General features: G+C 44.8%; 1 protein-coding gene across 6 annotated transcripts in view; it reads left to right on the forward strand.

Moving 5' to 3' along the window:
- AHDC1 (AT-hook DNA binding motif containing 1) overlaps nucleotides 1-21524 on the forward strand; it is a 276060-nt gene that overhangs the window by 220009 nt on the left and 34527 nt on the right. For all 6 annotated transcript variants that reach the window (XR_014176139.1, XR_014176140.1, XR_014176141.1 and 3 more), the window contains one exon: nucleotides 20881-20918. Coding sequence is in view for 1 of the 6 variants with exons in the window: in XM_081961913.1 (XP_081818039.1) it covers nucleotides 20881-20918 (38 nt within the window). In the remaining 5 variants the exon portion in view is untranslated. The remainder of the gene's footprint in view (nucleotides 1-20880; nucleotides 20919-21524) is intronic.

Genomic DNA, 21524 nt, shown 5'->3' on the forward strand with positions numbered 1-21524 from the left:
ATCCGCACACTCATCCCACCGCCAGCTGGGCCGATTTTCCCCATTTGGGATCTACGTTTAACAAAACAGAACGGATGTCTTTGTGGCTGTGCTTATGTAACAAGCTGGGTGGGGAGTTCTGGGAGTTGGGGGTCCACCCATCCAAAAGCAGCCAAGGTTGAGAAGCACTGCGTCAACGAAAAGGTTTAGCGACTAAACTAACAAAGTTTAAGACATGCTAAGCGCCAATGCAGCTGCTGTGTTTTCAGAGGATTTGATTAAACGCGTTGGGCAGAAACAGCCTGTAAACCAGTCCGTTTGCTTTTGATAGCGGAATAGAATAGAAATAGGAATAGAAATAGAATAGAATAGAATAGAATTATTTATTGGCCAAGTGTGATTGGACCCACAAGGAATTTGTCTTTAGTGCAATGCTCTCTGTCTACATAAAAGAAAAGATACATTTGTCATGAATCATAAGGTACAAAACTTAATGATAGTCACAGGATACAAATGAGCAATCAACTCATACTAGGAAACAATCAATATAAATCGTGAGGATACAAGCAACAAAGTGGGAGGAGATGGGTGATAGGAATGATGAGAAGACTAATAATAATAGAAATGCAGCCTTAGTGAATAGTTTGACAGTGGTGAGGGAATTATTTGTTTAGCAGAGCGATGGCATTCGGGGGGAAAACTGTCCTTGTGTCTAGTTGTTCCGGTGTGCAGTGCCCTATAGCGTCGTTTTGAGGGTAGGAGTTGAAACAATTTATGTCCAGGATGTGAAGGGTCTGTAGTTATTTTCACAGAAGAACCCTTCCAGGGCAAAAAAAATGGTTCCACTTTCCATTCTTTCACAACCTCTCTCAGCCCTAAAGGATTTACTTGCCCTGCTTAAATTTTTGGGTGGAAAAAGGCAGTTGCTGGGCCAGAGAGAGACGCCAGCCCATTTCTCTAAGGAAATGCTCGCTCTTCCGTCTCCAACTTTTGTAGCCCTAAAACCAGAGAGTGTTGGCCTCCCTTCAACCCAGCTTCCAAGCCTGGGGTTGCTTCCCATCACAGGAGAATCCTCCAGGCCCCGTTTGCTGCTGCTCTCCCTCCGCAGCCACACGGGCATTTTTAGATGGACGTGACTTCTCATCCTTCCAGGATCTTTAGGCAGGCTAGGATGTTGTGGGAATCAGGAGGTGTGGTGCAGGTCATTGGGGAAATGCTATATTGGGAGACCTCGACTTACGACCACAATTGAGCCCAATGTTTCTGTCATTAAGCGAGACATTTGTTAAGTGAGTTTTGCCCGGTTTTACCACCTCCCTTGCCACGGTTGCTAAGTGAGTCGCTGCAGTTGTTAAGTTACTAACATGGTTGTTAAGAGAACCTGGCTTCCCCATTGACTTTCCTTGTCAAAAGGTTGCAAATGGGGATCACATGACCCTGGAATGGCAACCGTCGTAAATGGGAATCAGTTGCCAAGCGTCTTAATTTTGATCACCATGGGGATGCTGCAATGTTTGTCAATGTGAAAAACGGCCGTAAGTCATTTTTTGTCTGTGCTGTTGTAGCAATAGCACTTAGACTTATATACCGCTTCACAGTGCTTTTACAGCCCTCTCTAAGTGGTTTACAGAGTCAGCCTCTTGCCCCCAACAATCTGGGTCCTCATTTTACCCACCTCGGAAGGATGGAAGGCTGCGTCAATCTTGGAACTGGTCAGGATTGAACTCCAGGCTGTGGGCAGAGTTTGCCTGCAACTTTGCATTCTAACCCCTGCGCCACCAGGACCAAGGAAAGGAAGGGAGAAATAGCAATAGCACGTAGACTTATATACCGCTTCACAGTGCTTTTACAGCCCTCTCTAAGCGGTTTACAGAGTCAGTCTCTTGCCCCCAACAATCTGGGTCCTCATTTTACCCACCTGGGAAGGAGGGAAGGCTGAGTCAACCTTGTAACTCCAAACAGTCACTAAACGAATGGTTGCAAGTTGAAGGCTACCTAGAATGACCAATCTGGTAACGGGGGAAGATAGAAAGAGTCTATTAACAAGTCAATAATATGGTGACTACATTCATTTACAAGCAACTTTTCAGGTTACAGTCTTTGTTTTTGTGTTTAAAATGTGTAAAAACAGTGATGCCACGGACACTCTTATTTATGGACATTTTTATTGTTCCTTTGAATGCTGCCCAGAGCTGTTATAAATTTTCTAAATAAGATCAGATTAGATCGGATCAGATCACATCACATCAGATGAAAATTACCCAGAGCTGATAGATTTATCCGGTCATGATTTTGATGAAAATGCCTCTGTGCCCACTGAGGACCCAGTCTTTGCTTTTTCTGAAAACAAACACTATCAGTGACTGAGGGACGGCACACTCAATGCATTTCTTTGCGGCATAGGATTCCAGGGGCAGATTGGGGTGATTTTTTTCCCCCTGTAAGGTCATGCTAGCTTGTTGGCTCTTTTCCGATGGACTGCCATTCTCATCAGCTCTAGGAGACATGGCAGGGGGTAGCAGGGCGAGTAGTGAAATGCTACCGGTTCACCTGAACTGGTAGTAAAATAATGCTACTGGTTTGGGCAAACCGATATTTCTGATGATCAGCTGTGACGCGCAACTTAGATTAGTTGCGCGTCACACCTGATCCGCCCACCTACCCGAACATTATAGCCACACACTCACATTGCTACCGAACCGGTAGCAAAGGTAACTTGATTTCACCTCTGGGTAGGACTGGAGGTGATGAGGGGTCGGCACCAAAGGTGGTATTCAGCCAGTTCAGATCGGTTTGCCCAAACCAGTAGCAGTGAACTGCGGGTGGGCCTCATCCTCTATAGCCTCATTTTCGATGCTGCCTGCGTGCGTGCATGCCCCGTGTGCGAGCAAAGTGCACGCACCAAAGGCCACACTCATGTGCAGAAGGCGCATGTGCACACTCACATTTCCAAACCGGTGGCAAACGTATGTGAATCCCACCGCTGGCCGGCACCACCAGAAACAGAACCAACTGCTTGGGAATGTCTTGGGAATGCCAGTTTTCAAAGGAAGAAAGAACTCCTTTGCTGGAGAAACACTTTCCCAATCTGATGCCTTCCAGATGCGTGGGACTTTCACTTCACATCTGGAGGGCGGCAGCTTCTGAAAGGCAGCTCAGGAGGCTAAGGAAAAGTCCAGTGGTCCAGCAGTGCACAAGGCACTCGGAAAACCATCTGGGCTTGGTTCTGAGTTTAGGTGAGCAGAAAATGTTGCTGCAGTTTGTTGCAAGAAATATCCAAGTAGCTCCAATCACATCCAACTAGTTTCAGTGGTGTGTGTGTGTGTGTGTGCTGACTGAGAATGAAATTCTGTTCACTATTTTTCAGACTGGTGCTGCTTTGACTATTTATCTTAGGATAACCGACTCTCCTTATTAATCCGTTATTGGGCCTTGTTCATGATTCATAGCAAGTCTAGCTGAAGTGGAGGCTTTATGTTGCCCGCCCACACAACCTGATGTTCTGCATCCTTTACTCAAGCCCAGAAAATGTACATACTTGGTACTAGAGTTGCTGAGAAGCGTAGCCAAGAATGCAGGGGTGGAATTCAGCTGGTTCGGACTGGTTTGGGTGAACTGGATATGAATTTTACATCCGGTTCACTCAACTGATAGTTCCAAGGACTGGCTGGCCATGCCCACCCCTCCCAGGAGTCTCCACGTTTTGGATGCCAGGTAAGTGCAGGGCCCACACAGAGGCTCTGAGAGGGTGAAAAGCAAGCCTTCCCAAAGTCTGCAAATGAGCCTGTTTCCAGCCTCCAGAGGGCCTCCAGAGCCCGGGGGAGGCCGTTTTCACCCTCCCGGAGGCTCAGGGAAAACCTCTGAAACCTGAGGAGGGTGAAAAACGGGCCTACCAGACGTTCTAGAAGTCTAGAAAAGGGCCTGTTTCCATCCTCTGGAGCCCAAGGGATGGCGCTTTCATCCTCCCGGAAGCTCAAGGAAAGTCTCCAGAGCCTGGGGAGACTGAAAACACAGGAAGCCAAGTAGTCCAGGCCCACCATGGCCACACCCACACAGCAACCAGGCAGAGGACCAGTTGCTAAAAATTTTCAATCCCACCCCTGCAAGGATGCATTCTGGGGGGGAGGGGTTTGAGCAAATCATGAACCCCCCCAGGTCTGATTCTGAAGTCATGGCCTGATTACGAAGCTCCCGGACATCTCTTCCGCATTTTGCAATCAAAGTTTGCACACAAAAGCACATGCATTAGGGAAAGTTGTTTACAGAAGTGCATACACGGGGGAAGATTAAGGAAAAATAAATACAGGCTGCCAATGCCAGGGGGAACCTCCTAGAAATATAAAAGATTTTTCTCCCTTTAAAAAAGAAACAATAGCAGAAAACAATGCCAAGATTGGAATTGCTGAGTGTAAGTAAATCTGGCGGACGGCAGAAGTATACCTCCATCTGTATCCTGAATTCAAGAGACATTTTGTGTCCTTGGTACAGGGACTGAAGGCTGAAAGAAGATTTAGCTTTTTCATTCTTTTGCTCCCTCTTGGCTCCACATATGTTATGTATGTGCGTGAATACAAGAATGGGATGAAGATGTCTAGACTGTGTATTCCTCTTCTTGTCAAGTGTTTAGGGATAAGATTTTTTTTTTATAGCAACATACAGCAGAATACAAATAATAAACCCAGAGAGTGCCCTGGATAATTTTCTTATGTTGGATTGACAAAAGAGACTTGTTAAAGCTTTGAAGAATTTTGTGAGGAGGGACAAAGAAAAAAAATATGAAAAGAAATCAAATTTTAGGTCACTGTTTAGAAAGGCCTAAGTTTAAGGTTGTTCAGAGTGAAAGACAGGATTTTAAAGTTGCTTTATTTGATCAAGGTTAAAATAGATTCGTTATTATCTCTGGCAAACCTTAATGGACTTTTGCTGATCAGGGCTGAATGAAGAGGCTTTAAGGATTTGTTTATAGATGAGAGATGGGAAGGAGAGTTTGTTTCTTGTATTGTAAGAGAAGATGATAAGTTACGAAAATTGTTTGTATTTGTGATGAGGAGGGAAGTCATTTCTTTCTATCGTTCTTTTCTTTTTCTTTACTATATTCTTATTTTCTTGTCTATTTTCCTTCTGTTTTTTTTCTTTTCTGCAGTTTCTTTTTTTCCTTTTTTTAATTTGCACTGCTTTTTTTAAAAAAAACCATTGTAACTTTTAATAACTATTTCAAAAGGAACATAAAACGCAGTCACTATATTAAGTTTTAAAAGGAGATAAGGGGTAAGCAACAGGTTTTTTTTTTATTTGTTTGTTTTGCTTCACCCCGCCCTCTGAAGATTATCCACTATCACCACAGATCAGCAAGCAATGAAAAAAAAATAGAGAGAGTTTAAGCTTTGATAAATAGTCCCCATTAAAATCCGCTCCAGGGGGGAAAAGAAAGAAGGGAGTGGGGACTGCTAAAAGTTCCATTGTTCCCTCTTTGATGGTAACCTAAAGTCAAAGCACGGGCCACTCTGAATAATGATAATTAATAACAATAATTAATGATAGGGCATCTCCCAGAGGCAAACCTAAGGAATGCTTGGGGACAGAGAGAAAAGATTTCAAGGAGATTCTACCCGCCCACTAAGTTGGTAACAACGCTTTTCACATCACCTGGCCCCCATTTAATCCATTCTGGGCCATTCTGTCTTTTACAGATAGTCCTCAACTTACGACCACAGTTGAGCTAGCTCCAGTTTTCTATTGCTAAGCAAAACAGTTATTCAGTCAATTTTGTCCCAATTTACGACCTTTCTTGCCACAGTTGTTCAGCGAATCCCTGCCATTGTTAAGTTAGCCATACGGCTGTTTAAGTCAGGGGTGTCCAAACTTGGGAACTTTAAGACTTGTGGACTTCAACTCCCAGAATCCCCCAGCCATGGCTGGCTGGGGAATTCTGGGAGTTTAAGTCCACAAGTCTTAAAGTTCCCAAGTTTGGACACCCCTGGTTTAAGTGAATCTGGCTTCCCCATTGACTTCGCTTGTCAGAAGGTCACAAAACACATGACCCCGGGACACTGCGACCGTCATAAATACGAGTCATTTGCCAAGGGTCTGAACTTTGATCACATGACCATGGGGAGTATGCAGCGGTCATACGTGTGAAAAAAGAAGTCATAAGTCACATTTTTCAGTACCGTTGTAACTTCAAAGGGACATTAAATGAACTGCTATAAGTTGAGGATTATCAGTATTCATAACTTGTACTCTCCATAAAAGCTCATTATGCTGCTTTTGTTTTAAAAACAGTGCTACTTAAACCTGCCGGTCCCGAAACTCTAAACTTTCAAAATGCATGTCTTTTGAATGCATCAAAATATATTAAAAGTTTGGAGTGCGATAGGAACTTCATTGATTTGAGTTTGCTACTCAAATATTTCCGGTGGGTGGAGGCTTAAAGAGTGGAGGGCAGCTCTTGTAGGTTAGAAAGATCAGACAGCAGGTCACAGGAAAGACATCTGCTAAAACCCTGGGGAACAGCTGCCTGTCCAGATAATTCATGCATTGCTGAATCCGATTGGGACAATACCTTGACTGGATCAATAGAAAGTCTGCAAAATAATGATGTGTTTTTTTTAGAGAAATCTTTTGCTGGAAGAGCAGGGTGGAAAAATTGTGGCTGGTATTCAGGCTACATCTGTAGTGGGTTATTTCCAGACATTCATCCTGGGATCATATCAGATATGGAGCTGGTGCAAACACTGCAAATTTCCAAAAGCGTGGTGGGATAAAGAAACAAACAAACAAACGATTCTCAGGCCCTTCCTTGTTTAAAATAGGAGAGCCTGGAATCGCACAAACTTGCCTTCTTGGAAACCTGAAAGTTTCCAGCTGTCGCAAACTTCTGAAGATTGCACTGCATTTCATTAGACGAATGAATGCTTAGGAGATTAAAAAAGAAAAATCAATATTTCAGATTCCATAAGTCTCTTTGTACCTTTTGCGGTAAGAGATTAACACGGCTGCCTTTCTGAAAACATCAAGCGTTGTGCAAGACTTCTGTTGAGTTAATAAAGATATTGCCTCGAGAATTTTGGAAGATATTTTCTCATGGCTCCCATCTTGCTTTTCTTTTTACTGCATTGAGCAAGCTCAGCCAATAGTCTTACCAATAAAGGAAGATGCTTGTTGTAACTCAGGGTTGAAATGTGGGGTCCTTGGTGCTCTCTGAGCTTGCTTGTTTTCTTGCATCCCTTTCATGACCCTAACGGAGGGTAATTAATAAACCGAGGGATAGAATCAAGATCACGTGAAGCGTTAATACCAATTTATAAGGCCTTGGTAAGGCCACACTTGGAATACTGCATCCAGGTTTGGTCGCCACAATGTAAAAAAGATGTGGAAACTCTAGAAAGAGTGCAGAGAAGAGCAGCAAAGATGATTAGGGGACTGGAGGCTAAAACATATGAAGAACTGTTGCAGGAACTGGGTATGTTTAGCTTAAGAGAAAGAAGGACTAGGGGAGACATGATAGCAGTGTTCCAATATCTCAGGGGCTGCCACAAAGAAGAGGGAGTCAAACTATTCTCCAAGGCACCTGAGGGTAGAACAAGAAGCAATGGGTGGAAACTAATCAAGGAGAGAAGCAATTTAGAACTAAGGAGAAATTTCCCGACAGTTAGAACAATTAATCAACGAAACAACTTGCCTCCAGAAGTTGTGAATGCTCCAACACTGGAAGTTAAGAAGATGTTGGATCACCATTTGTCTGAAGTGGTGTAGGGTTTCCTGCCTAAGCAGGGGGTTGGACTAGAAGACCTCCAAGGTCCCTTCCAACTCTGCTATTCTATTCTATTACATTACATTCTGTTCTAACTAGGTAACATCATCACTAGCACTGATGATGTTTCCTAGTTAAGATAATGAAAAGCCTGCAAGAAAAGGCAAGTTCTTGTTTCTAACAAAGATATATTCTGACTTGGGAGATAAAGCAAAGTTCTGCTCTCAGTTTGTAAGAAGTCTTTGGGCAGGTGCTCTGTTCCAATTCTCCAAGTCCCCCACTAAAAGGAGGAATTTGATGGGAAAAAGCCCATGACTGAAGTTAAAGCCATTCCAAAACGTGATTTTAAAAGATACCCATAAACATGCCGTTTTGAGATGAGAAGAGACAGAAAGCAATTACAGGCGGTCCTCAACTTACAACCATTCATTTAGTGACCGTTCAAAGTTACAACGGCACTGAAAAGAAGGACTTGTGATCATTTCACACTTAATGACCATTGCAGCATTCCCGTAGTCACGTAATCAAAACTCAGACACTTAGCCACTGACTCGTATTTATGACGGTTGCAATGTCCCGGGGTCAGGTGATCTCCTTTTATGACCTTCTGACAAGCAAAGGCGATGGAGAAGCCGGATTCATTTAACAATTGTGTTACTTACTTAACAACTGCAGTGATTCATTTAACAACTGTGGCAAGAAAGATCGTAAAGCTCACTTAAGAAATGTCTCACTTAACATCAGAGATTTGGGGTTTAATTGTGGTTGTAAGCTGAAGACTACCTGTACATGTTTGGGGGCTCGGGTTTAATATCAGGTTGAATGAATAAGTTAATCAAAATGAAAAGTACATGTTGCTTTGTCTTGTGACGTGCTTTTTTCCCCAACATGTAGCCCTCTGCATGCTACTCAAAACAATTGAATTAACAGAATTAGATGAGATATTAACAGGAATAGAAGAAAGATTGATAAAGAAATTGTATAGCTACTTATTGGGCATAAAAAATGGAAGATGAACAAATAAAGGAGACAATGGGCAAAAACATTTGGTCACACAATAGAATTGGACAAATGACAGAAACTGTGGGACAGGAATGACAAATTAACGATGTCAATTGCATATAAAGAAAATTTGTGCAAAATGTTTTATAGATGGCACTTTGCACTGGCGAGGTTATTATTATTATTCACACTTATAGACCGCCCCCTCTCCCGGAGAGGACTCGGGGCTCGGAGGTTGGCAAAGATGTTTAAAGATAAGTCAGCCAAGTGTTGGAAATGCCACCAGGTACCTGGGCCTTATTATCATATGTGGTGGACATGTGTAGAAGCCAAAAAATATTGGACAAAAATACATCCGTGGCTGGAAAAGATGCTAAAACAGCACATTGATTTAAAACCAGAAATATTTCTGTTGGGGATGTTACCTAAAACTTATAGTAAAGAGAACGGATATTTAATTATTCATGTATTAGCCGCAGCTAGAATTGTATTTGTACAAAAAAATGTGTACAAATTTGTACATTTGGAAAAGTGAAGAGATCCCTACTGATGAGAATGGGATTAGGAAAATATTTAGAGTGTGCAGAAATGATTGAATGTGGACTTCAGCTGCCAAAGAATTGAGGAGGTAGAACTGCGCTTGGTGAAGAAGTATAGGCAGTCTCAATTTTATGACCAGTTGTTTGGCGATCATTCCAAGTTATGACAGACTCCCCCAGGGAACTTACGACCTGGTTCCAAACTCCCCACAGCTGCCCATCCCTCACGGTCACGTGACTGCCTGCCAGGCTCTTGGCAGCATCCTGTGCTCACATGACCATCTTTTACGACTTTTATTGAAAACCAACAAAACCGACAAAGGCTTTGGCAAAACTGGCCCATAGCAAATCAATGATTTGTTTTTAACAACTAACACCCAAAAAAAGTTTGTAAAATTGGATCGGTCGCTTTGGCGACCCATTTTTCAATCATCACAACTTACATACCACCTGTTGTGGCCCGCCAGCAGAGCTGGCAGCAGACTCGGACAGTGAGGAGGGTGGGGAGGAACATGGGCCAGTCCTGGAGTCTGGGGAAGACTCTGACGAGGGCTCTGTGTCGGAGGCAGAGAGGGAGCCAAGGCCGTCTGACAGTTACCAGCTGCCTTCAGAGTCAGACACCAGTGAGGCAGACAAACAGCTGGAGCCTGTTCCCAGTGTGCACATGCGCAGAGTTGCCAGGCGAACAGCTAAAGAACAGGGGGTCGACTTGGGAGTAAGGACACAGGTGGACGATGAAGGGCCCCTCCCAGAGGAAATAAAAGAGGAGCAAAAGGGGAGTGGAGTTTGCAGGAGACAATTAGTTCGCTTACCGTATTTTTCAGAATATAAGATGCACCTTTTTTCCTCAAAAAAGAGGCTGAAAATCTGGGTGCATCTTATACACCGAATACAGCATTTTTTGTCTCCCAAAACCCTGCCCCCTTCACCAAAATGGCCGTGCATATCCTTATGGAGGTTTTCAGAGAGCTCCTAGGGGCTGGGGAGGGCAGATATGAGCAAAAAACAGGCCATTTGGGGGAGGTTTGCAGAGTGCAAAAACTTTATTTTTCCTTTTGGAAAGCCCTTTAACTGATTGATGAGAAATACATTCAAGTGCTATACCAGCAGAAACACCTACCTATCTACTGTATTTCTCTCTCTCTATCTCTTTCTATTTCTCTCTCTCTATTCCTCTACCTACCAACCAACCCACCCACTCACTCTCTCTCCCTACCTATCTACTGTATTTCTCTATCTCTCTATCCCTCTACCTACCTACTTTTTTTAAAAAATTGCCTCTTCAAAACCGTGGTGCATCTTATACTCCGAAAAATACAGTAACTGGTTCCTGACTCTCCGAGACTCCTTGCCAAGTTTTGCAGATATTGGCCTGGCAGCTCTCCAAGCCAGATAAGGTCTGTGACCATAAATCCTCCCTTGAAAGACTTTGCTGGATGTGAATGAGCAGAATTCACGGTAAATTAATAAAAGGGTTTTTTGTCGGGACAAGGAGTTGGCTTCATGCTCTTGGGAAGCCTCAGTCAGAACACATGGGCCGGCTCCAATGGAGTCATAAGTCAAGGACTTCCTGTAACTATCTTTGCATGAGGCAGTTTTCTGTTTTTCTAGTACTAAATAATTCTGATATTGTCCCTGAAGATGTTGTGGTTGGACGAAGGAGTTGAACTGAACTGGCAGAGAGCAAGGCATTAAGAAGTCTTGGTTGTTAGGCTGCAAAGTGTGGCTGGAGTCACAATTGTGTGGAAGCCTTCCTTTGTTTCATTCACATGTGACTGAAAGGCCCAGCTAATCTGGGCTCCCTGAAGCAAACACCAGTATGGACGACTTGATGACTACAGTTTTGAATGCATGCCCAGATGTTATTACAAGCCCCTGAAAAAAATGCCTTTTGAAAGGATACAGCCTGCATTAAAGTCATTCCCCAGTTCTGCTATGGGGAACATCACGTGGATAGCAGCAGCCCATAACTGTCTTAAAAGGGGCACATGTCAGTCAATGGAAGGTGGCACCTTAACCAAGGTTTGCCTTTTTTATAAAATTAACAATTTGAAAAACAGCTGCTGAGACTGAGTTTCAACGGCATGAATGTCCTTGTCACAGGAAAATCAAATAAAATCTCCTCCGAGTCCCGGTAATCTACAGTACGTTGACTCATCTTGACAGCAACACAGAACTGGTTTCCCATTGTTTTCTTCCGGAAAGACTTGCACCTAAAATTTATGTTCTGCACCAGCCTTCAGTCCACCTGGTGATATTCAGATTGAATTGTAACTTAACCGAATGACAAAATATCAAGAGTTGGAAGGGACCTTGGAGGTCTTCTAGTCCAACCTCCTGCTCAAGCAGGGGGAACCTATACCATTATGGACAAATGGCTGTCTAACTCTTTTTTTAAAACTCCAGTGGTGGATGTCCCAAAGGTGCTTTTTCAAGAGGCAACTGGACTTTCTGGTTTTTCTTTGAAGACGTTCCGCTTCTTATCCAAGAAGCTTATCTAAGAAGCACCTCTGGGGCAACCATGACATGGATGACTAAGAATCTCCATAAACACCTCCAGTGGTGGAGCATCCACAACTTCTGGAGGCAAGTTGGTCCACTGATTAATTGTTCTAGATTTCAGGACGTTGCTCCTTAGTTCTAGGTTAGTTCTCCCCTTGAACTTGAACAAACCAAGTCAGTAATAGTCCAGACCTAGGCCATTTGGTCCAAGATCAAGTGAGGTACTAATACCTCTCTATAAAGCCTTAGTAAGACCACACCTAGAACACTGCATCCAGTTTTGATCACCACACTATAAAAAAGATGTTGGGACTCTAGAAAAGGTGCAGAGAAGAGCAACCAAGATGATTAGGGGACTGGAAACTAAAACATATGAAGAACAATTGCAGGAACTGGGCATGGCTAGTCTAGTGAAGAGAAGGACCAGGGTAGACATGATAGCAGTCTTCCAATATTTGAGGGGCTGCCCCAAAGAAAAGGAAGTCAAGCTATTTTCCAAGGCATCTGAAGGCCAGACAATGAATCATGGATGGAAACTGATCAAGGAGAGATTCAGCCTAAAAATAAGGAGGAAATTTCTGACAGTCAGAACAATCAACCCATGGAACAGAAGTTGCCTTTGGAAGTTGTGGGAGTTTCATCACTGGAGGCTTTCAAGAAGAGATTGGACTGCCATTTGTCAGAAATGGTGTAGGGTCTCCTGCTTGGGTGGGAGGGTTGGAATAGATGACCTAAAATGTCCCTTCCAACTCTGTTAATTTGTAAATATAAGGATGATGTCCTACATGCATCAGGAGCTAGATACCTCCATTGTCTCCTTTTCCCAACTCTTTCTTCTTTCTTGTTTATTTATTTATTTGTTTTGTCAAGTGTGTATAAGATAATAGATATAAGTACATACAAGATTATGAATACATGAAATGGATACGAATAAATGGGGTTGTTAGGACAGGATCGGAAGGCATGCTGGTGCGCTTATGCACGCCCCTTACAGATGTCCTAGGAATGGGGTGAGGTCAACGGTAGACAGTCTAAGGTTAAAGTTAAAGTTAAAGTGGGGGTTTGGGGAAGAAACCACAGTGTCAGGTAGAGCATTCCAGGCGTTGACCGCTCTGTTGCTGAAGCCGCATTTTCTGCAATCGAGTTTGGAGCAGTTTACCTTGAGTTTGTACCTATTGTTTGCCCGTGTATTATTGCAGTTGAAGCTGAAGTAGTCGTTGACAGGTAGGACATTGTAGCAGATAATTTTGTGTATTACGCTTAGGTCAGACCGAAGGCGGCACAGTTCGAAGTTGTCCAATAAGATCTGGGAGAAGGAAATCTTTTGGGGTCCCTTCATTGAGGGAATGTTGTCAGCCAAGATCTTGAAGGCAGGTTCATTCAACTGCTGACCCCTTTCTCTGGAATTGCATCCCCCCCGCCCCCCGCAACCCTGCTGAGTTTCTGAAATAGTATCAATGCTGTCCTAGCAAGACCTGGGGGTACATGTGTTCTAACCTTGTTCTTTCCTACAGCCTGGGGTGTTTGTTTTTAATTGAGTTTTGTTTCCCTGGGTGTAGAAGTGAGACTTCTGAATGTGGGATGTTATTATTCGTTTGTCGATGTTACGGCCTGGCTTGCACTAGTAGTCGGTTGCTCAGAACTGATAGCCATCAGAGCAGTTTATGAACCAAATCAATGAATGCCTAAATAAATAACCCTCCTTCAATCTGCTTGCATTCTGATGAGACGGGGACCATTCTGTAGGTGTGGCCAATGCTAGATTTCTGTACCGTCTGCCTTATTCTCTTTTGATCCCCAAAATAAGCGCTTGGCAGTTAATAAGGTGCAGGAGGCGGCGAGCGTGGTCACCTCATGGCTGCTGCTGTGGCAATATTTTCAAGGAGGGCTTATTTTGGGGGGAGGGTTTATTTTAGCACATGTGCTCAAAAGCCCGGTTGGGTTTATTATCTGGGGAGGTCTTATTTTCGGGGAAACAGGGTATTCATTCAATTACTGTACAGTCACTGAAGCTTTTTGTTGGTAAAACTTCAGAAGGCATTGAGAATCATTGTTGTTAGTTGTGAACTCGTGTCCGACCCATCGCGACCCCATGGACAATGTTCCTCCTGTCCTCTGCCATCCTCTGGAGTCAATTCAAGCTCACGCCTACTGCTTCAGTGACTCTATCCAGCCACCTCATTCTCTGCCGTCCCATTCTTCTTTTGCCCTCCATCTTTCCCAGCATGAGGCTCTTCTCCAGGGAGTCCTTCCTTCTCATTTGGTGGCCGAAGTATTTTTGAGTTTTCTCTTCAGGATCTGGCCTTCTAAAGAGCAGCCAGGGTTGATCTCCTCTAGGACTGACCGGTTTTATCACCTTGCAGTCCAAGGGACTCGCAGGAGTTTCTCCAGCACCAGAGTTCAAAGGCCACCATTCTTTGGCGCTTAGCCTTTCTTATGGTCCAACCTTCACAGCCATACATTGCAACTGGGAAAACCATAGCCTTGACTATATGCACTTTTATGGGCAGGGGGATGTCTAGATTATGATCTATATATAATCTAGATGCTAGATTATGTTTTTTGCTACTTGGACTAACGTGGCTCTCCTACTACAAGTGGGAGTTGCTATGACCGGTACTTCTCCATACAAAACAGCATCTGGAAGTGAGTGGCAGACGTCTCCCTGATGTGCCCAGTTTTGATTAGCAAAACATGCTCATATTAGAGATAGTCCTCAACATACGGCCATAATTGAGCCCTGTTGTTAAGAGAGATATTTGTTAAGTGAGTTTTCCCCTTTTTATGACCTTTCTTGCCTCAGTCGTTAAGTGAATTGCTGCAATTGTTCAGTTAGTAAACTGGTTACTTAAGTGGATCTGGCTTCCTCATTGACTTTGCTTGTCAGAGGGTTGCAAAAGGGAGATCACATGACCCCAGGATCCTGCAATTGTCGTGCATGTGAACCAGTTGCCAAACTTCTGAATTTTGATCCCATGGTCATGGGGACGTGGCAAAGGTCATAACTGTGAAAAACAGTCATAAGTCGCTTTTTCAGTGCTTTGAATGGTCACTAAACAAACCCCGTGGACAATGCTGTGATGCTGTGAGATGGTTGTATGGTCATACAAATCCCCTCCAACAGACCCAAGTATTTAAGGGCTGAAAGCTCTAGAGAGAAACTGTTGTGGCCTGCCAGCGGAGGTGGCAGCAGATTCGGACAGTGAGGAGGTTAGGGAGGAACATGGGCCAGTCCTGGAGTCTGGGGAAGGCTCCAATGAGGGCTCTGTGTTGAGGCAGAGAAGGGGCCAGAGCCGTATGCCAGTTATCAGCTGCCTTCAGGGTCAGACATCAGTGAGGCAGAAGAACAGCTGGAGCCTGTTCCCAGTGTGCGTATGTGCAGAGTTGCCAGACGAAGGGGACAGCTAAAGAACAGGGGTCGACTTTGGAGTAAGGCCACAGGTGGACGATGAATGGCCGCTCCCAGAGGAAATCAAAGAGGAGCAAAAGGGGAGTGGAGTTTGCAGGTGACAATTAGTTCAGTTAATTGGTTCGTGACTCTCCGAGACTCCTTGACAAGTTTTGCAGATATCAACCTGTCAGTGTTCCAAACCAGATAAGGTCTGTGACTGTAAATCCTCCCTGGAGAGACTTTGCTGGATGTGAATGAGCAGAATTCACAGCAAATTAATAAAAGGGTTTTTTAAATTTTATTTCTAACCCTTTGCCGGCATGGTTTTTAGTCCTTTTTAAATATTCTGCACATGTGCAGAACAATTAATAGGCAACTGCGCACATGTGCGCAAAGCGTGCACACAGCGAACTGGCAGTAACGCTGGTAGCAGCCCCCCCCCCTTCCCGGTCTCTAGGCAGTTGCTCAGGTGTCAACATTGACTTGAATGCCTCATAAAAGGTTCTGTTACCTAGAACGGTTAGGGCACCCTAATCTTCTTTGAGCAGGCCAGGAAAAGGGACTTCCTTACTAGGGAAAAGCAAAAGGTTCAGAAGGATCTAGGAGCTACCTGGGTTAAGTCTGAGGCAAACCCTTCAGGTCTTGGCCCAAATAGAGCACTCCACCCCCCCTCCTCCTTCTCTCTGCTAAGAAGAAAATTGCAAACAAAGACCTTCCATTCTTCCTCTCAGCGGCTCCCCATCTGTCCTTCTTTTCTTCCTCCTAGACCCCAGGCGAGGGGAGGTGCAGACCGGTGTAACTGATCCATTTTTAAAACCTTCGTGCCAGGTGCAGGCTTTCTCAGCCAAGTTTCAGCAGGCTGCCCCTCGGCTGTTACACGTATGCACACATACACACAAAAGGCAAATGCACAAAGGTTGCCTCTTTTTTTCTTTTTCTTTTGGTCAGACCAGAATAGTAGAACAGCCAGGTCAGAAAGTTTAAACAAGAGAGTAGGAAATAACTTTCAGGAGGACTTTTTAACCATTTCACAGACCTGGGAGGAAATTCGGTGGCTCATTAGAGACACCTAGTGGAGACGGGGCCACTCAAAGCCTTCTGCCAAAGGTGACTGGAGGCAGGATGCTTGGTGCTTCTCATTGATCTGGGGTACCCATCATCACACTCTGATTTCTTAGGATCACAGTGGGTTGTTCCCTCCTCTTTGGAGTTGTTCCCTTATCTATGGAGCTATGGGGTAATCTAAGTGTTGAATCAGAAGGTGAGTTCTCCATTTGTATCAGGCTGATTCCTCTCCCTCCCAACACGATAGATAGATAGATAGATAGATAGATAGATAGATAGATAGATAGATAGATAGATAGACAGACAGACAGACAGACAGACAGACAGACAGACAGACAGACAGACAGACAGACAGAGGTAGGTAGGTACTGATAGATGGATGGATGGATAGATAGACGGTAGGTAGGTAGGTAGGTAGGTAGGCAGGCAGGCAGGCAGGCAGGCAGATAGATTAGATAGATGATAGATAGATAGATAGACAGATGATAGATAGATAGATAGATAGATGATAGATAGATAGATAGATAGATAGATAGATAGATAGATAGATAGATAGATAGATAGATGATCATCTGGATGATAGGTAGATAGATGATAGGTAGATAGGTAGGCGGGTGGGTGGATGGATGGATGGATGGACGATGGATAGATAGATAGATACATAGGTAGGTAGGTAGGTAGGTAGGTAGGTAGGTAGATGATACCATGTTTTCCCGAAATTACAACATGTCCTGATAATAAGACCATGCCATATTTTTCCTGTGGGCAAAAATATATGCCCTCCCCCAATAATAAACCCCCTGGACAACCCTCCCTCCAGCCAGGCAGAGCACCACTTACCAACCTAGCGATATCCCGAAGGCGCAAAGCCGCAGGAGCCAGGGGGAGGGGGGGCAAAGGCGCTCACATTGCTTGACGCCTTTGGGATGCCGCTAGAAGATAGGTAGGTAGGTAGGTAGGTAGATAAACAGACAGACAGATGATAGGTAGATAGACGCTGGGTGGGTGGATGGATGGATAATTAGCAGGCAGGACAATTTCCATTTCTCCTATGCTTCTCCATGAGATGTAACTACACCAGTTGAATGGTTGCCTGTACCAACCCAAGACAGGATTTCTGTGGGGCTGCAATGGCATCTTTGCCTTTCCTGGTCTTAATCCACCCAAGTGTAAATCCAAGCAGAAGGACCCAAGAATGCCTTGGTCTACAAAACTGCTCAGGGCATTTGCTAGAGCCTACATGGCTGACTTCCGGGCAAGTTGCTGAAATCCTTGCGGGGGAGAACAGCCCTCGTTTTTTGGGTGGGGTGGGGAGGGAGAATAAATTTTATCCAGGATCTTCATGGCGGTTGTGTTTTTTAAAAGGATTTTTATTTCCCGTGACACTCAAACTCCAAACAGGCTGTGATCAAACCTCCTACCATCTTTAAAGAGTCCCAGGAGACAACGATGTTTAGCATTTCCCCCCCCCTGCTGTTTTCTCCATTTAACACCTCTCCTCCTACCCCCACAGAAGCTGCTTTTCATTTTGCAGCTGAAAAAAAAAAAAGAGGCATCCCTATCATGCCTCATGTCTGTCTGTCTGTCTGTCTTGCAAAAAAGAAAGAAAGAAAAGAAAGAAAGAAAGAAAGAAAGAAAGAAAGAAAGAAAGAGCAGATTTTTAGATTGGAAAAACAGCAGTGGAGGAGGGGTAGATTTAAAACGAAAAAACAAAACGAAAAAACCCCCAAAACAACACCAACCCTCTTTCCCAGCACGGTTGTCCCAGTTGAAATCAAACTGTTCTGCACTGGCTTTAGATGTTTTCAAAAATCAACAATAAATCTGGTTTCCCGCATCACATCTGTTTTGGCCCGCCTGGTGTTTTTGGTGAGAAGTGAGGATGTTCAAAGCAGCATCACAGAGCCAGATACCTTAATGATGGATTCTATTAAAATACATGAGCTTTTGAAGACTCTTTTGTGTGAGAATTGGAAGAGAGAGAAAAAAAAAAGTACAGAAAACAGCAGTCAGGGTATTCTTCCCAGGTGGGACAATAATCAAAATCTCAGGTGGAAGCCCCTACCAAATATTCAGAGTGAAATGCTCCAGTTTTACGGCACGAAGCAGATAGCCGCTCCTCCTCCCTTTTACTCTCCTGGGGGGGCCGCATATATCCTCAAAACCATTGATCGGCACCACTGAGTTATTCTGGCAGTTTCCCCCTGCTCTAATGTAAAAACAGGGGACACAGTGGCTCAGTGGCTAAGATGCTGAGCTTGTCGATCAGAAAGGTCAGCAGTTCGGCAGATCGAATCCCTAGGGCCGCATAACGGAGTGAGCTCCCATTACTTGTCCCAGCTTCTGCCAACGTAGCAGTTCAAAAGCACGTAAAAATGCAAGTGGAAAATTAGGGACCACCTTTGGTGGGAAGATATGAGCGTTCTGTGCGCCTTCAGCGTTTAGTCATGCCGGCCACATGACCGCGGAGACGTCTTCGGACAGCGCTGGCTCTTTGGCTTTGAAGTGGAGATGGGCACCGCCCCCTAGAGTCGGGAATGACTAGCACGTATGTGCAAGGGGAACCTTTACTTTTAATTTAAAAGTAAAATGCCATCTATCTTTGAGGTCATATTCTCCACCGTTATCTCTCTTGTGGGGTGTCATCCCTAGAGACTGAGAGAATGAGCATCCTATACAGGTAGTCCTCGTCTTAAAATCACAATGGAGCCCACCATTTCCATTGCTAAGCAAGACAGTTGTTAAGTGAGTTTTGCTCCATTTTACGACCTTTCTTGCCACAGTTGTTAAGTGAATTGGTGCAGTAGTTAATAGCAATAGCGACAGCATTTTGACTTATATACCGCTTCACAGAGCTTTTACAGCCCTCTCTAAGCGGTTTACAGAGTCAGCCTATTGCTCCCAAAAATCTGGGTCCTCATTTTACCCACCTCAGAAGGATGGAAGTCTGAGTCAATCTTGAACTGGTCAGGATTGAACTCCAGGCTGTGGGCAGAGTTTGCCTGCAACTTTGCATTCTAACCCCTGCGCCACCAGGACCAAGGAAAGGAAGGGAGAAATAGCAATAGCACTTAGACTTATATATTGCTTTACAGTGCTTTTACAGCCCTCTCTAAGCGGCTCTCTAAGTCAACCTTGAGCCTGGTGGGATTTGATCTGCTGCAGTCAGCAGACGTAGCCTGCAGTACTGTACTCTAACCATAGTGCCAGTTAGTAAGATGGTTCTAAAGTGAACCGGGCTCGTCAAAAGGTTGCTAAAGGTGATCTTGTGATGCCAGGACATGGCAACCGTCATATCTATGAATCAGTTACCAAACTTCTGAATTCTGATCACATGACCACAGGGATGCTACAACTGTGAAACATCCATTGTAACTTACTAAACGAATATTTGCAAGCTGAGGACTACCTGCATAGCAGCTAGCCCCCCATCTTTCAGTTCAGTGCAGTTGGCATAAGCCTCAGCTGATGTGCCCAGAGATGTTGGGAACTGTGGTCTAACACATAGGGAAGTTGCCAAGATGGGGAAAAACTGAGATTCTCAAGTCATCCAGGTCACGTTGGCCCCAAAGGTGCTTTTTCAAGAGGCAACTGGACGTAGAATGTTCTTGAGAACGTAAGGTTTGCAAGTTGCTCAAGTAGTACCTTCACTGCAAGTTGACCAATTTGTTTCAGTACTTCTGATGAATTCTGAGCCGCTGTGGTCAGTGTCCTTCTGTCTCTGGATCTCTGCTCTCTTCCATTCCAGTAGAACTACAGCAGGGATGTCAAGGCTGGATTCAGCCTGTGGGGTGCTTAGATCTGGCCCACAGGGCCACCCTGGAAACAGCGAAGGACCAACCCATAGTGCCTCTGCTAACAAAAACGGAGCTCGGGAGAGCTGCATGCAGGAGGCAGTCAAGCCGAAAACGGAGCTGGGGAGCCCGTTTTCACTGGTTGAGTGCTCAGGCCCCCACAGGCGCCCCCGACATGAGTGAAGTTGAGCTGGCCACACCCACGCCAGCCACACCCACCCTGGTCAAACACAACCCTGATGTGGCCCTCAATAAAATCGAGTTTGGGAGAACCCCTAGCTAAGATTCTGTGCAGTTCGGAGAACCCCCAAATCCTGGCTGGTCCTGCCCACCCCTCCCCTCCCAGGAGTCCTCACGCAGCCCGTTTTAGATACAAGTAGGTGCAGGGTGCGTACAGAGGCTCAGGAAGGGCAAAAAATGGGCCAACCAGAAGTTCGGGAAAAGCTATAAACAAGCCCATTTCCGACCTCCAGAGCCTCTGGAGCCTGGGAGGGCTGTTTTCGCCCTCTCAGAGGCTCAAGGAAAGCCTCCGGAGCCCAGGGAGGGCAAAAATGCCCCCCACTCCCTGTCGTGGTACAGGAGGCTGAGTAGGCCACACCCACCATGGCCACACCCACCCATCAACCAGACAGAGAACCCCTTGCTAAAAATTTTTGAAGCCCATCCCTGGGCAAGATTCTTGGCTTAAATAGAAATAGCCCCCGATTTGTGCCACCCTTGCTCTGCATAAGCACAAAGCAAAGGTCTCCTTGGGCAGTGGGATCTTTTCACATGAAGTGAGATGGGTAGACTGACTAGACCAAGCCATGCTAATCTTTGGTTGCTGATTTTTCCCCCCCTTCTTCTTCTCCACAGAGAATTCAAGTGTAACAGCAGGAGCAGCAAAACAGAAGGTGAGTTGTGAAATGTGGATTTTATGTTCCCTTCTGTTCCCAAGAGATAGCAGTGGAACAAACAAGGATGGAGGTAGCTTCAGGGGCCTTTGACATACTTAGGTTTCCCCAGCATTTTGCATGAAGCACAGCCTGTGTTTACAGTACTGCTTCCTTGCACCTGGAAAAAAAATATTAGTAGTATTAATGTGGTTGATGTTGTCTCTAATAGCATCTAGTTAGCTTTGGGGATGATTACTGATGCACTCGTAAGGGAGATCTTGGATCTTATCTGTGACCCCAATTCTTGAGTAAAGACAGGGTTAGCCTTCTGATCTTGCACCAATGATCTTGTGTTCCCTCTCTGCGGGGACTGTTTTGGATACCCCAGTAGCAATAGCACTTAGATTTAAATACAGCTTCACAGTGCTTTTACAGCCCTCTCTAAGTGGTTTATAGAGGCAGCCTATCGCTCCCCAACAATCTTTGTCTTCAGTCTACCGACCTTGGAACACTGGAAAGTTGGAAGGCTGAGTCGACCTTCAGCCGATGACAATCGAATTGCTGAACTGCCGGCCGTCAGCAGGAGTAGACTGCAGTACTGGATTCTGACCACTGCGCAACCCT

This window comes from Natrix helvetica, assembly GCF_964273705.1.
Source record: "Natrix helvetica genome assembly, chromosome: 9".
Lineage (NCBI taxonomy): Eukaryota > Metazoa > Chordata > Lepidosauria > Squamata > Natricidae > Natrix > Natrix helvetica.